The 12,873-nt window shown below is 40.7% G+C and overlaps 2 protein-coding genes across 13 annotated transcripts in view; both read right to left on the minus strand.

The window, feature by feature from the left end:
• The window catches only part of FAM189A1 (family with sequence similarity 189 member A1), a 480,663-nt gene that overhangs the window by 146,981 nt on the left and 320,809 nt on the right, over positions 1–12,873 (minus strand). For 3 of the 12 annotated variants that reach the window (XM_035023982.1, XM_035023983.1, XM_035023984.1), the window contains one exon: positions 11,542–11,840. The exons of the other annotated variants lie outside the window; for them this stretch is intronic. In XM_035023982.1, coding sequence (XP_034879873.1) covers positions 11,542–11,553 — 12 coding nt within the window. In that variant the 5' untranslated portion in view covers positions 11,554–11,840. The remainder of the gene's footprint in view (positions 1–11,541; positions 11,841–12,873) is intronic. 12 annotated transcript variants of the gene reach the window in all.
• Positions 809–5,468, minus strand: NSMCE3 (NSE3 homolog, SMC5-SMC6 complex component). Its single transcript, XM_035023986.1, has one exon. The coding sequence runs from the start codon at positions 2,319–2,321 to the stop codon at positions 1,467–1,469; it is 855 nt and encodes a 284-aa protein (XP_034879877.1). The 5' UTR covers positions 2,322–5,468; the 3' UTR covers positions 809–1,466.

Here is a 12,873-nt window from a genome sequence, read left to right on the forward strand (position 1 = left end):
AGAGATTGGAAGCTCTTTTCTTCAGACTCATTTAATCCATGCAAAAAACTATGATATAGTTACTGTTTTTCCCATCTTACAGGTAAATTGAGATTCAGAGAATTTAAAATGTACCCCAAATCACCATGCTGACATAGCATGAGCCCTAATTCAAATTCCGTTTGTCAGACAACCTCAAAACCCATACCTTTTCACTATACAGTTAGCTCTCAAGCCCAGGGGAGATCTTTTGTCTCACTGTCCTGCTCTACTTTATACGGGCTATACTCACAGTATACCGTGAGTTACGTCTTTCCAAGCACCACCCCCCAATACAAACTTTACGCCAGACCAAGATTAAAAAACAAATCTAAAAAGTTAAGGAACAAAGTGAACAACTAAAATCCTCCACACCAGGCATTGTACCAGGAACTTTACATATACTTCCAAAATCTAATTACATTATCACACATAGCATGAGTATCATCAGCTCATTTTACAGGTGAGGAAACATCTGTATACAAATAACCTGCCTAAATTCGTACAGCTAGTTATGTGAAGCGAGGATCTGAACCAGGAAGTCTGATTCCCAAGTAGGCATGGTTAATCACTAACAGTTTTATCCACTTTTTTGTACCCAGTGAGAAATTTATTTTCTATTTTAGATCATGATCCAATATGCACACACACATATAAAAGTAAGCCAACTTCTACAAAACACTATTTACCTTAATAATATGTAGCAAGAAAAAAATGCTTTTAAGATGCTGGTTTTGGATCATGAAATTAGTATCTCATGAACCATGACTGAAAAATGCACAACGCCTAATTGCTTCAAAGATACATTATTTATTACAATTATAGCCACAAAAAAAGAAAGAAAAAAAAGAAAAAACCATATGGCACTAAATGGTCACAGAGCCGAGTGATAATTACGAATATTAAAAAAAAATTGCTATTCGGAGAAAACACAATATGTACATTACTTAGACCATGCATAATGCTTATATACATGGGAAATATATAAATATAAAATAGCTGTCCTAAGGTAAAAAAGGATATGGACAATTACATTTTTTTTTAATTTATAAAGGTTTTTATTTTAACTTACAAACTGTTAAAGAGACCAGATAATAACCACCTCGCTTTTATTTTCTTGGCGCCAAAGCAATTTACCGATGTGCTCTTTTTTAAACACCTGTTCCAGATCACGGTACAAAGTTTTTCAATCAGTTGTATAATGGTAGCAAAATTTTTACGCCAAAATATACAACGATAAAACAAATCAAACCAAAATCCCCTCCTAATATTTTTAAAAGTGAAAAGCTGGAACCAAGTAACTTACATTAAAAGAGAACGTATGTTTGCAAACACATCCTAGAGCCACACACATTTAAGCGTTACGGAAATATGCTCCCTCCCACCCCTAACCCTTCACCCAGTGCCTTTGACCTTCCCCAGAAGTCCCTCTGAATCTATCTCAGACTTCAAGAGGAGGGGGCTGGGCCACCTGTCTCAGGTCTGGCTCTGGCCTCCTCATCTGCCAAAGCCTCACAGTACTGTGCCGGCCAGTCCTTGGGGTCTTGATTATGGACTTTGGCCACAAACTTAAGAACTTTCATCTTGCTGGTTTCCAGGTTGGTTCGGGGGCCCCACTGTAATTCATAGTCTACAGGATCAGTGTGGGGTATCCGCCGGTACTCCAGGTAACGCTGCCGCACGAACTCTTCGGTAATAAGTTTCTTTGGGTCCCCAAAAACTAAATGCTTCTTTGTGGGGTACACCCCTAAGCGACGCAGGAAGTCCCAGACCTCCGTTTCCTTGATGGTATTGCCCTTCATAAAGATGAGACCTAAAACAATCATCAGGAGGCCGGTGGTGGGCGTGCCCTGGTCGCCTCTCACCTCGGCATCCTCCTCCACCGGTTCCAGGGTGTTGATCAGGATGTAGGTGTTGCTTTTGGGTTCCAGTTCCACCAGCTTGTACCCGAAGACGTACTCGAGGCGCTCGGCGGCCAGTTTAAGGAGGTCAGGGAAGATGTCCTTGTAGTCCCCGATGACGTGCTTCAGTATGTCAGTGCGCTTGATCGGGATCTTCTTCTGGTCCTTAATCAGCAAGAACTGCACCAGCTCGGCCACCTTCAGCTCCAGCTGCTGCTGGGACCTGGGCCCCACCTCCGGGGAGGCCGCGGCCCGGCGGGCGCCCTGCGACGATGCGCTCCGGGCCTCCCGGGAGCTGCCCGCCCCGCGGGAGGTGCTCGGGGCCTCCTCGGCCGCAGCGCGGCCCCAGTCCCTCTCCGCCTGGGAGCTAGGCCGGCCCCGGCTCCTCGGTTTCTGCAACATGTCCCCGGCTGCGGGAGCCCTAACGGGCGGCGGCGGCGGCGGCGGGATCGCAGCGCGCAGCGGGAACTGTGGGTTGGCGCGCGGCACGTTTGGGCGGGGCCAGAGGGGGCGCGCGTTGCATCACGGAGACCGCGCCTGCGTCGGCGGAGACTGCGCGTTGCGTCGGGGGCGTCTCCCCGGCCGCGGCGCGTCGGCGGAAAGCCGTGGAGTCTTAGCTGTGGTTCTCGGTGGAACCTAAGGTGGTGTCCTCGCCAAACCACCCGGACAGAGAACAGGAACCAAAACTAAGCAAGTGTGCGGCTAAGCTCAGGACCACAAGGGCTCAGGCAAGTACTGCAGAAAATGAGTATTAAGAGTTCTAAAATCGCGAATATTCTTAGGTGAAGGGAATTCAAAGTCTGAATGTGGGAGAACAGTAAGGTGAGGAGGACGGTAAGAGCGTGAAAGTGAAGTAAAAGCATTTCCTTCTACACAAAACGACGTAAAAAGAATAAAAGACCCAGATGATTTCCTAACCACGTTTGCCTTCGCCACGCCCTCCCCTCGGCTCAGGTTCAGACCCTCATAACCATTTACCACCAGTTACTTTCTCTAATGCCCCTAAGAGTTTATTAAAAACGAATGTTTGGTAAAAGCAACGTTGCCTTGCAAGCAAGACTCTTAACCGCGTTTTCATTCTTTCAGTATTTATCGTCTATGCATTAAACTCCCTCTGCTAGACAACCAGGACAAACCACCACATAAAACACGTTACAGTGAGGTCTTCTTCTACGTTTCGGGAAGCACTTGCTCATGTAAACTGCCTTGGGCCCACAACCACAATTTTAGCAGAAATGGCTAAGAAGAATGCTACAAACAGAAACGTGCTCTCTCAAGAGAGTCCCATCTAATTTGGGGCATCACTGATCAAGAACTGCAATAATGTGAATCTCTTAAATTTCTTAATTTTTAATATCTTAGCCTTAGGGCTCAAGAGAGAAAAGAGAACGCAGGGATGTCAGTCCTCATCATCTGTGATGTGTGCACTTTGTGTATATATTTTTAATTGGGCAGCTCTAATAGCCAACATGAGTCATTTCATTAACTCAAACCATCTGCAGTCTGCTGCCATTACTTCTGCAGATCTTAGCAAATGCGTTCCTTTTCTATTTACTGACTTGCAGAGAAGAAACTGAATTTCCTACTTTCTTTTTAAAGCTGCCCAGAAAGTGGGCGAACTTCAAAGAACCAAATCAAATCGAGTTCCTCTTTAATGCAAATATAGTCAAAGGAGAGCAATTCAAAACACATTATTTGAATAATAGTATCAAAACACAACCTTATTAAAATTTCATTAAGTGTTAGTGACATGAAATTTTTGTTCGTAATTCAATACGAAAATGCAATCTGATAATGGCCCTGGAACTGCAAATCTAAATGTAAAATGATATTCCATGTTGTGATGCAAGTACGCTAAGATCTGGTACACTATGAGTAATAACTCTCTGTTCCACACAAGATCTAACAATATATCCTCAAGCATCCATCTTAATGACAGAAGCCTACTAAGAAAAACAAATATATCATCAAGGCATTCATTTTTTTTTAACAATGAGAAAACTCATCTGCTTCATTTTCCTTACAAATTTGGACTTATGTTAAACCTCCTGCAATCAAGAATTCTGCAAAAGGTCCCTCCAGAAGGATCAGTTGTACCCTGAGTTTAAAAAAAGAAAGAAAAAGAGAGAAAGAAAAAATCAGCAACCAACAGATAACAGAGAAATGGAAAATGAGATGAAAACCATTGTCAACAATTAGGCTGCATTTTCAGTATAAATCTGCAGTGTCCTTCAGCAGCATCTTAATTCAACAGATTGTCATACTCAAAATAGGTCAGAAAAGATACTGGCTAAAACCAGTATCTCTATACTGTGTCCAGGAGAATTCAGGTATGAAAATACAGACATAAAATAATAGTATTAGAATGAACTTTAGGCATCGTATGGAGAAGTCATCCAGACCACCCTCCATTTTAGAATGACATGGAAAGCCATGGATATTTGGGGAAAAACTGTCGTGATGGTGATGATGGTAATAACAACACTAACAGTAATAATAATACATAGAAACAACAGTTGACAGTTATTTCAAAGGTAACTATGGGTCAGACTCTGTTCTAAGTGGTCTACATGGATTACTTTATTTAATCACCATGACAACCCTATGAGACCTGTTTATTAGGTTTCTCTTGTCAAAAGGAAGAAACTGAGGCACAGAGGAAAATATTAACTGTTTGGGGGTCCTATAGCAAGTAAGTGATGGATCTGGTTCTGAATTAAGATATTGTGCCTCCAGACACTGCTCTTAACCATATGTTGAAGCAGAGAGAACATAAATATGATGTCCTTGAAAAAGCAAAGGTATGGAGTTAGATGGACCTAGATTAGAAATCTGTGTACCACCGGGGGAGCTACTGATGCTCCTTTCTGTTTCCAGATCAACAAAATGAGATTACTGTAATCTCTCCTTATCCAGAGGGAGTATGTTCCAAGACCCTCAGTGGATGCCTAAAACTGCAGATAGACCTGAATCCTATATAGTCTATGTGTTTTCCTATACATGCACATATATACCTATGATAAAGTTGATCAGTTAGGCATAGTCAGAGATTAAAAACAATAACCAATAATAAAGTAGCACAATTATAACAGTATATGTAATGTAAAGTTATGTAAATATGGTCTCTCTCAAAATGTCACCCTTCTTATGATGTGAGATGATAAAATGCCTGCATGATGAGATAAAGTGAGGTGAATGACACAGGCACTGTGATGTAGCATTAAGCTGCTCTTGACCTTCTGACTATAAGTCAGAAGAAGGATCATCTGCTTGCAGACCACAGCTGACCAAGAGTAACCGAAAGAGCAAAAAGCGAAACCACAGATAAGGGGGGACTACTATAATAACCCAGGCATCAGGGAACTAATGAGATAGGTTTGCCAAGTACCTAGCACAAGGCTGGGACCGGGTAGTTGATAACAGTTTGCTTCTTTCCACAGGGTTTATGTTAAGGAAACTATCTGAGGACTCTACAAAGCTGTATGTATAAAGATGTTTACTGAAGTGAAACATTTGTACACACAAAAATGAGAAAAAGGTCTGGAAAGAAACATATTAAGGTGCTATTAAAATTATTCTTTTATTTTTTTATTTATTTTATTTTATTTTATTTATTTATTTGAGAGAGAGCACATGAGAGGGGGGAGGGTCAGAGGGAGAAGCAGACTCCCCGCCAAGCAGGGAGCCCGATGCGGGACTCGATCCCGGGACTCCAGGATCATGACCTGAGCCGAAGGCAGTCGCCCAACCAACTGAGCCACCCAGGCGCCCCAAAATTATTTTCTTTTAAAAATGAAATTCAGTGTTGATTGTCTTGCTTGGGAGATAAGTGAGAAATATATTCTCAATGATTTTAACGTCCTAGTAACACCACGCCCTAGCAGTCATACACATTCAAATTTTCAGTAAATTCAGTGTGACTTGAATATGACATTTGTGACTTTGTTCAGCCAGTGAAGTAATAAAGGCAAGTGGTTTAAAAAGAAAGACATTTTCAGTTTATGTTAATGACCTTAATACTTTCATTACTAGACCCAAAAGAAAAAGAAGGAAAAATTCTTTGAGGCAAAATTAAGCTAGCTAGGATTTCAAATGCATTAAACAAAGAAATGCCTACCAGTTAGCACTTGCTCTTTAGAGGTCTCTGAGTAATTAATTGCCTTATTTCATCTCCTTGGTAGCACATGACTGCCAACAAGCTCTAATCATCTTTATTATCTACTGGATTCTCCTCTTCATTCACTGGTATTTCTTGCAGAACCAGAGAAAGTTTTAAATTTTCTCAGCAACCTATTGCAAAAAGCAGGTAAGGGCTTTCTGGGGGAGAAAAGCAATGATAAAAGCATGCAGCCACCATATATGAACAGCTTCACTGCCTTTTCCAGTGAAAGGAAGTGGGACAGTGTGTAGCATGTGAGCAAAGGAGCTGGAGCTGGGAAGGCAGATACTATTTTGGTGAGTAGATAGGAGGAAAAGGATTCCAGATACGTTAATGGTTGCACTAAAATCCCTTGTGTCCACTCATTCGTAACATAGATCCATACAGGTTAAAAGACACAATAGGACTACTCGATAACACTTTGTCCCTAATGGAAGAATACTTTAAATGGCAACAGAGCTTTCCTTGGCTGGTGGAAGGGGGTAGAGAGATGTAGCTTGATGAGATAGCTCTTTCCAAGCACTGCAGCTATTTGGCCCAGAAACACCTTCTTAGACTCTTTTCAAGAAATACAAACCTTCCAGTTATGCAGGGCCTTTTACTTACGAAAATCATTAAAATCTATTGAGTTATAAAATTACAAACACATAAGGTCTCAATAGTGGCCAATAAATTTCTTGTTTGCTTGTTTTTCCCTCTTGTTCTGCATCTTTTCCTTTTAGGAACTGCTTCTTCCAATCTCTAGGAGACCTTGGTAAGGCTCTACCTTTCTCTCCTGAGTGCATGAGATGCAGGCCAGCCACAGCAACTGGTTCAAAGTCCAATCCACATCCTTTCAGAGGTTCACATAGGTTCTCTTTCTCCAAGCCGACAAGCTGGGTGGTGATGTAAGCCTAGCCACCTTTGCCTTTGCTTGGACATAGCCTGCCTCATGGTGAAGCCAACTCAAAGATCTAAGAGAGAAATAGTCTTAATGCTGCCATGTGAATTTCTGGATCCTGAGTTCAAGGTCAAACTCTGGGGTAACTACTTATTGAAGCAAGTCAAATCTCCTTTTGCTTTACCTGCTTTCAGTTGGTTCTCCTTACTTGAAACTGGAAAAATTCTGGCTAAACAGTATCCAAACCCAATTAAGCAGGAGAATAAAGGGTACTAAGGAATGAGACTTGGTTTAAAGAGAATGGAGCTAGACGAAGTTAATATTACCTATAAGGTTATTGAATGTAATGAGAGGCGATCTGAATACAATCTGACATTTTTATTATTTCTTGGCATGTTCTGTGGTTGAGGAATGCACTTTTGATTTTAATTGCTGGCAATAAGGCCAAAGTAGAAATCATGAAAGACCGACTGTTCTTCCATGTAAAATGTACATATGAGCTAATCTGGTGATTTACCTCTGCAAAAAGAAGTTTCAGACAACCTAGAACGTATTTTAAAGTATTTGTTATTCTAGAGTAGCTATGTTCTCCATATTTAAGAAGCCTCATTCTTTTTTTCTAGGTTTCACTTTAGCCTAGAACAGAGGTATACTCACAGGGCAAGGGCACCAAGGAGGAGAATCGACAAGGCTAATACTCAGGGGCAAGACAGATAAGTTGTTTTGAGAAAACTGAACAAACTGAAATGGATTAAGAATAAAAGAATGAGAAAGAAATATGAAAATACTGAAGGCAGACAAGAAAAACCTTACATATATGTGTAAGTGGTGGTCCTGAAGGAGACAACAATTATAAACAGAAAACCAGAAATAATACTCAGAGGTACTCCAGCGATGGCTGTAGGAATCCTGGCCAGATGGTGGGTATGCACAGACCCCATGTCTCTGATCCCCTCTCCTTCCTGGTTCCCTCCCTTGAGCTAACTCAACAACTAAAGCAGGCATGCATTCAAGGTTGGAGAGTGCACAAAGGCCATGGGTTCTCCAGAATCTGCAAAGGAAGTGTACAAGGCTGCTTCTCCGTGAGATGCAAGTGAGAGCTTAGGTACCTGGTAAGGAGAAAGCCTGCCCCTTCCCAAGGCCTGGGAAGACCCAGGATCATGTGGTACTTGTGGGTATTCAGCTGGCAGAAACCCATGTCTCCCTTCTGAGCGAGCCTACAGCTGTCTTCTTTCTGAGGGTAGTCCTTCAAGAGCCTGTCCAGGCTGCTGACTAATTGCCCTCAGAGGAAGCCTTTCAGGCAGGTCAAATGCTATCAGGCCTTGATGTTGGGAGAGGCCTTGAGCAGTTTCAACCCCTTTGAGCCTGGATTCCAAGAGGCTGCTTCATGGTGCCTAAGGAGACATGTAAACAGTGTGTTCTTTGATTCACAGTGGCTCATAAAAGCAAAGTCTGCTGTGCCAGAAACTTCTGGGCCTCTCGCCACTTGCCAGCCTACTTGCCAGCAACTCTAGAAGCATGATCTGTAGAGGAAAGAAAGAAGGGCAGAACCTGGCACAGGTGAAATAAAACAGCTCATTAAAGATGATCCAAGAATTTAAAGAAGCAGTAAAATTGACAAAGAGCTACAGTGACCAAGAAAGAACACCCAAATTAATAAAATCAGGAACAAAGGAGAGGATATCACTACCAATCTTAAAAAAAATTGTAAAAGAATGCCATGAGCAATAAACAACTATATAACAACAGATTAGGTAAGTTTGGTGAAATGGAAAAGTTCCTAGAAAGTCACAGATTTCAAGAAGAAATAGAAAATATAAATAGGCCTACAATAAAGAAAGATTGAATTAGTAGTTTATAAACTTCCCACAAAGAAAAATCCAGATCCAGGTGGTTTCATTGGTGAATTCTACCAAAATTCTTTTAAAAGGAATTAAAACCAACTCTTTCAGAAAACTGAAGAACCAATTCCCCAACCCATTCTGAGTCCAGTATTATCTTGATACCAAAACCAGACGATCCATTACAAGAAAACTACCAACCAACATCCCTTATGAATATTGATGCTAAAATCCTTATCAAAACAGTAGCAAATGAAATCTAACAATACGTAAAACGGATAGAAGACAATCCTTATCAAAATGCCAGCTGCATTTTTTACAGAGACTAACAGGCTGATCCTAAAATTCGTAAGGAAATTCAAGGGACCCAGGATAGCCAAAACACTTAAAAAACAACAAAGAACTCACATTTCCTCACACTTCTACAATATGTCAAAACTTATTACAACACTAGGGTAATCAAAGCTCTGTGGTACTAGCATGAGCACAGACCTATTGTTATGGGCTGAGTTGTGTCTCCCGCCTCCTCCTCAAATTCATAAACTTAAGTCCCAATTCCTAGGACCTCAGAATGTGACTGCATTTGGAAATAAGCTCTTTAAATGGGTTAAGCTAGAATGAAGCCATTAGGGTAGGCTGCTAATCCAGTAAGACTGATGCCCTCAGAAGGACACCATCCTTCATCCCTGGAAGAAATACCAGGGATGTGTGCACTCAGAGAGAAGGCCATATGAGGACACAGTGAAAAGGCAGCTGTCTGCAAGTTAAGAAGAGAGGCTCAGGAGAAACCACACTTACCAACAGTTTGATCTTGGACTTTGAGCCTCCAGATTCTTAGAAAATAAATTTCTGTTGTTTAAGCCACCCAGTCTGTGGTATTTTGTTATGGCAGCCCTGGTAAACTGATACACATATAGAGCAATGGAGCAGAAGGGACAGTGCAAAATTAAATCCATACATCTATGGTTAACAGATTTTTTTAAAAAAGGGACCAAGATAATTCAATGGGGGTAACAACAGATGGTGCTGGATATCCACATGCAAAAGAATGGATTGAACCTTGACCTCACACCACATACAAAATTAACTCAAAGTGGATCATGGACCTAAATGTAAGAATTAAAACTATAAAACTCTTTTAAAGATTTTATTTATTTATTTGACAGAGAAAGACACAGCGATAGAGGGAATATAAGCAGGGGGAGTGGGAGAGGGAGAAGCAGGCTCCCCACAGAGCAGGGAGCCCGACGAGGGGCACGATCCCAGGACCCTGGGATCATGAGCTGAGCCGAAGGCAGATGCTTAACGACTGAGCCACCCAGGCACCCTAAAACTATAAAACTCTTAAAATGAAACATAGCAAATTTCATGACCTTGGGTTTGTCAATGACCTCTTAGATAAGAGACTAAAAGCAGAGATGATAAGAAGACTGATAAGTTGTACTTCATCAAAGTTAAAAACGTGTGTCTAAGGATACTCAAAGTGAGAAGGCAATCTACACATTCTGGGGGAAATTATTTGCAAATCATGTATCTAATAAGGGACACATATGCAGAAAATATAAACAACTCTTGGAACTTAAGAAGAAGACAAAAATCCACTTGTAAAACTGGGCAAAGGATTTGAATAGACATGTCTCCAAAGATGTAAGAATGGCTAATCACATGAAAAAATGTTGAACATAATTAGTCATTAGGGAAATGCAAATCAAAACCATAATGATATACTACTTCAGGCTCCAGAATGGCTATAAACAAAAAAGGCAGATAATATCAAGTGTTAGCAAGGAGGCAGAGGAATTGGAAACCTCAAATATTGCTGGTGGAAATGTAAAATGGTACAGCTTCTGTGGAACACAGTTTTATTGTGGGGAATGGGGAGTGACTGCTAAAGCCTATGAGATTTCTTTTTGGGGTGATTCAAAATGTGATAAAATTAGATAATGATGGTTGCATAACTCTGAAGTATGCTAAAAAACATTGTATACTTTAAACAAGTGAATTTTATGATATGCTAATTATGTATTAATAAACCTGTTTTAAAAAGAACCTGAAGAAGGCCAAGCTGAAGAGTCTTGAATAAGTTGCTCCTTCTGAAGTATAATGAGATGAAACAGAAAAGAAGACTTAAGAAAACAGTAATGAAAACCATCAAATGGATGCAGTTAGGGCACCCAGACTTTCTGGATCAACAGCAACAGAAAGAATTTTTAACTAAAAAGTTAAACTAAAATGGAGCAGAGTCTACTGTAGAAATAATGATTTTTGCCATTATCACAAAGATGTTTGTATTTTAGGCAGTTAACAAACATTTTTATGCTACATGGTTTATGGAACACAGTTTCATCTTTCCTCTGCCACCAGTTTCCTCTGGGTCCTGGAAGACCTCTCAGCCTCTTCACCCACAGATACGCAGGGCTGAGTTAGGCAAACTCTTTCAGCTGTAAAATACTATTAATATATGAAAGAATTTTAGGGGTGCCTGAGTGGCTCAGTCAGTTGAGCATCCAACTCTTAATGTGGGCTCAGGTCATGATCTCAGGTTTGTGAGATCATGCCCCGCATCAGGCTCTGCACTGGGTATGGTTCCTGCTTAAGATTCTCTCCCTGTCCCTTTGCACCCCCCCCAATAAAATACACACACACACACACACACACGAAAGAATTCTAAATCAGAAATCATAAACACATGTTGAAAAGGAAATAGAAAGCCCCTCCTGAAAATAACATTTAAAGAAGCACCTGGTTCCTCATTGTTAGATGTCAGTATGCTGGAGCATCCTGAGTTTCCCAGAGTATCTGCTGGTAAAACAATAAATTTCCTAACTTGGCTCTATTTTTCTTCAAGTGACACAATTCTGTGACTTCCAGGACAAGTGGAGGTCTCCATTTAAAACTACTCTGTGGGAATAGATCTTTAACGGCAGTGAAGTATCTTGAGGAAATGGGGGCTCTGCTTGTTCCTACTGCTTCCTGCCATCCGTAACAGAGACACCAGACAAAGGGAGGCTTCGGGGGGTTGCCTTGGCCCTTGGATATTCCTGAGAGGAGGGTAAAGTAAAAAATAGGTCATAAAGTCCACTGTGCATGAATGGTGATCCAATGCTTTCATAACTCTATCTTCCCCCTCATGAGCAAGAACAAGTCCCCATTATCTCAAAATATACCAACCTTACTGTGAAAATGGCTTCTGAATTAAGTGTAGTACAATATGTATAACTTAATGCAGGATATTCACAAAAATGCAAAATGAGGTAACATCTGCAAAAGTATGTATAGGTATATTTATGATACATGATTTTAAACTAAATTCTTCTTCGTTTTACAGGCTCATTTTTTATTTCCTCATACAACCCTGAACTGAAGGCAAGATCTACTGCAATAAAAAATAAAGCAACACCCCCTCCCCCAAAAAAAGCTGTTCAGACACATATAATGGATTAATAAGCAAGTCACACACAATGTTAGGTACACATCTGCTCCTGATTGGGCCCAACTTTGACATGGTCTCTCTTACCCTGATGTCATCGCTTTACTAAGCTATATTCCACTAAATGAATTGAATTTAGTTCCCACAGTTTCTTAATTATGACAACTAGGAACAATGAGGTTATATACAAGAACTACATAAGGATCATGAAACTTAATAAAATTTAGAGGGAAAAAATAATCTCTAGAAATGTGAGCATGATTCAGGTGAAACATATCACCTCATTGATCTTGGGGTTCTGTCCACTCATTTGGCTGACCAGATTTCCGAGTACCCCTTCTGAAAGGCTGCCCATCTGGTAGAAAAACATAATCTTACTGTAGAAGAAGAACACAAAGAACAGCGACAATAGTTTTTTCAGTTAATATAGACAAGTGAGTATTTTCAAATACTCAAGAATTGATGTAAATTATCTTTCTACCTAGAGGAAACAAGAAAGTCAAATGCTCTGTCCTTTGTACATGGGCAACCCTTTCTCTTACCTGGACTTTCTCTCACTCACCTGGACAAAAAGGTATGATCGTTGCCTTTCTTGGTATGAAAACTGTTCAAATGAGCAAAGCCTGTGCTCAACCAGAACTCTC

The sequence above is a fragment of the Mirounga leonina genome, unplaced genomic scaffold (genome assembly GCF_011800145.1).
Source record: "Mirounga leonina isolate KUSES-001 unplaced genomic scaffold, KU_Mleo_1.0 Mir_178, whole genome shotgun sequence".
Taxonomy (NCBI): domain Eukaryota; kingdom Metazoa; phylum Chordata; class Mammalia; order Carnivora; family Phocidae; genus Mirounga; species Mirounga leonina.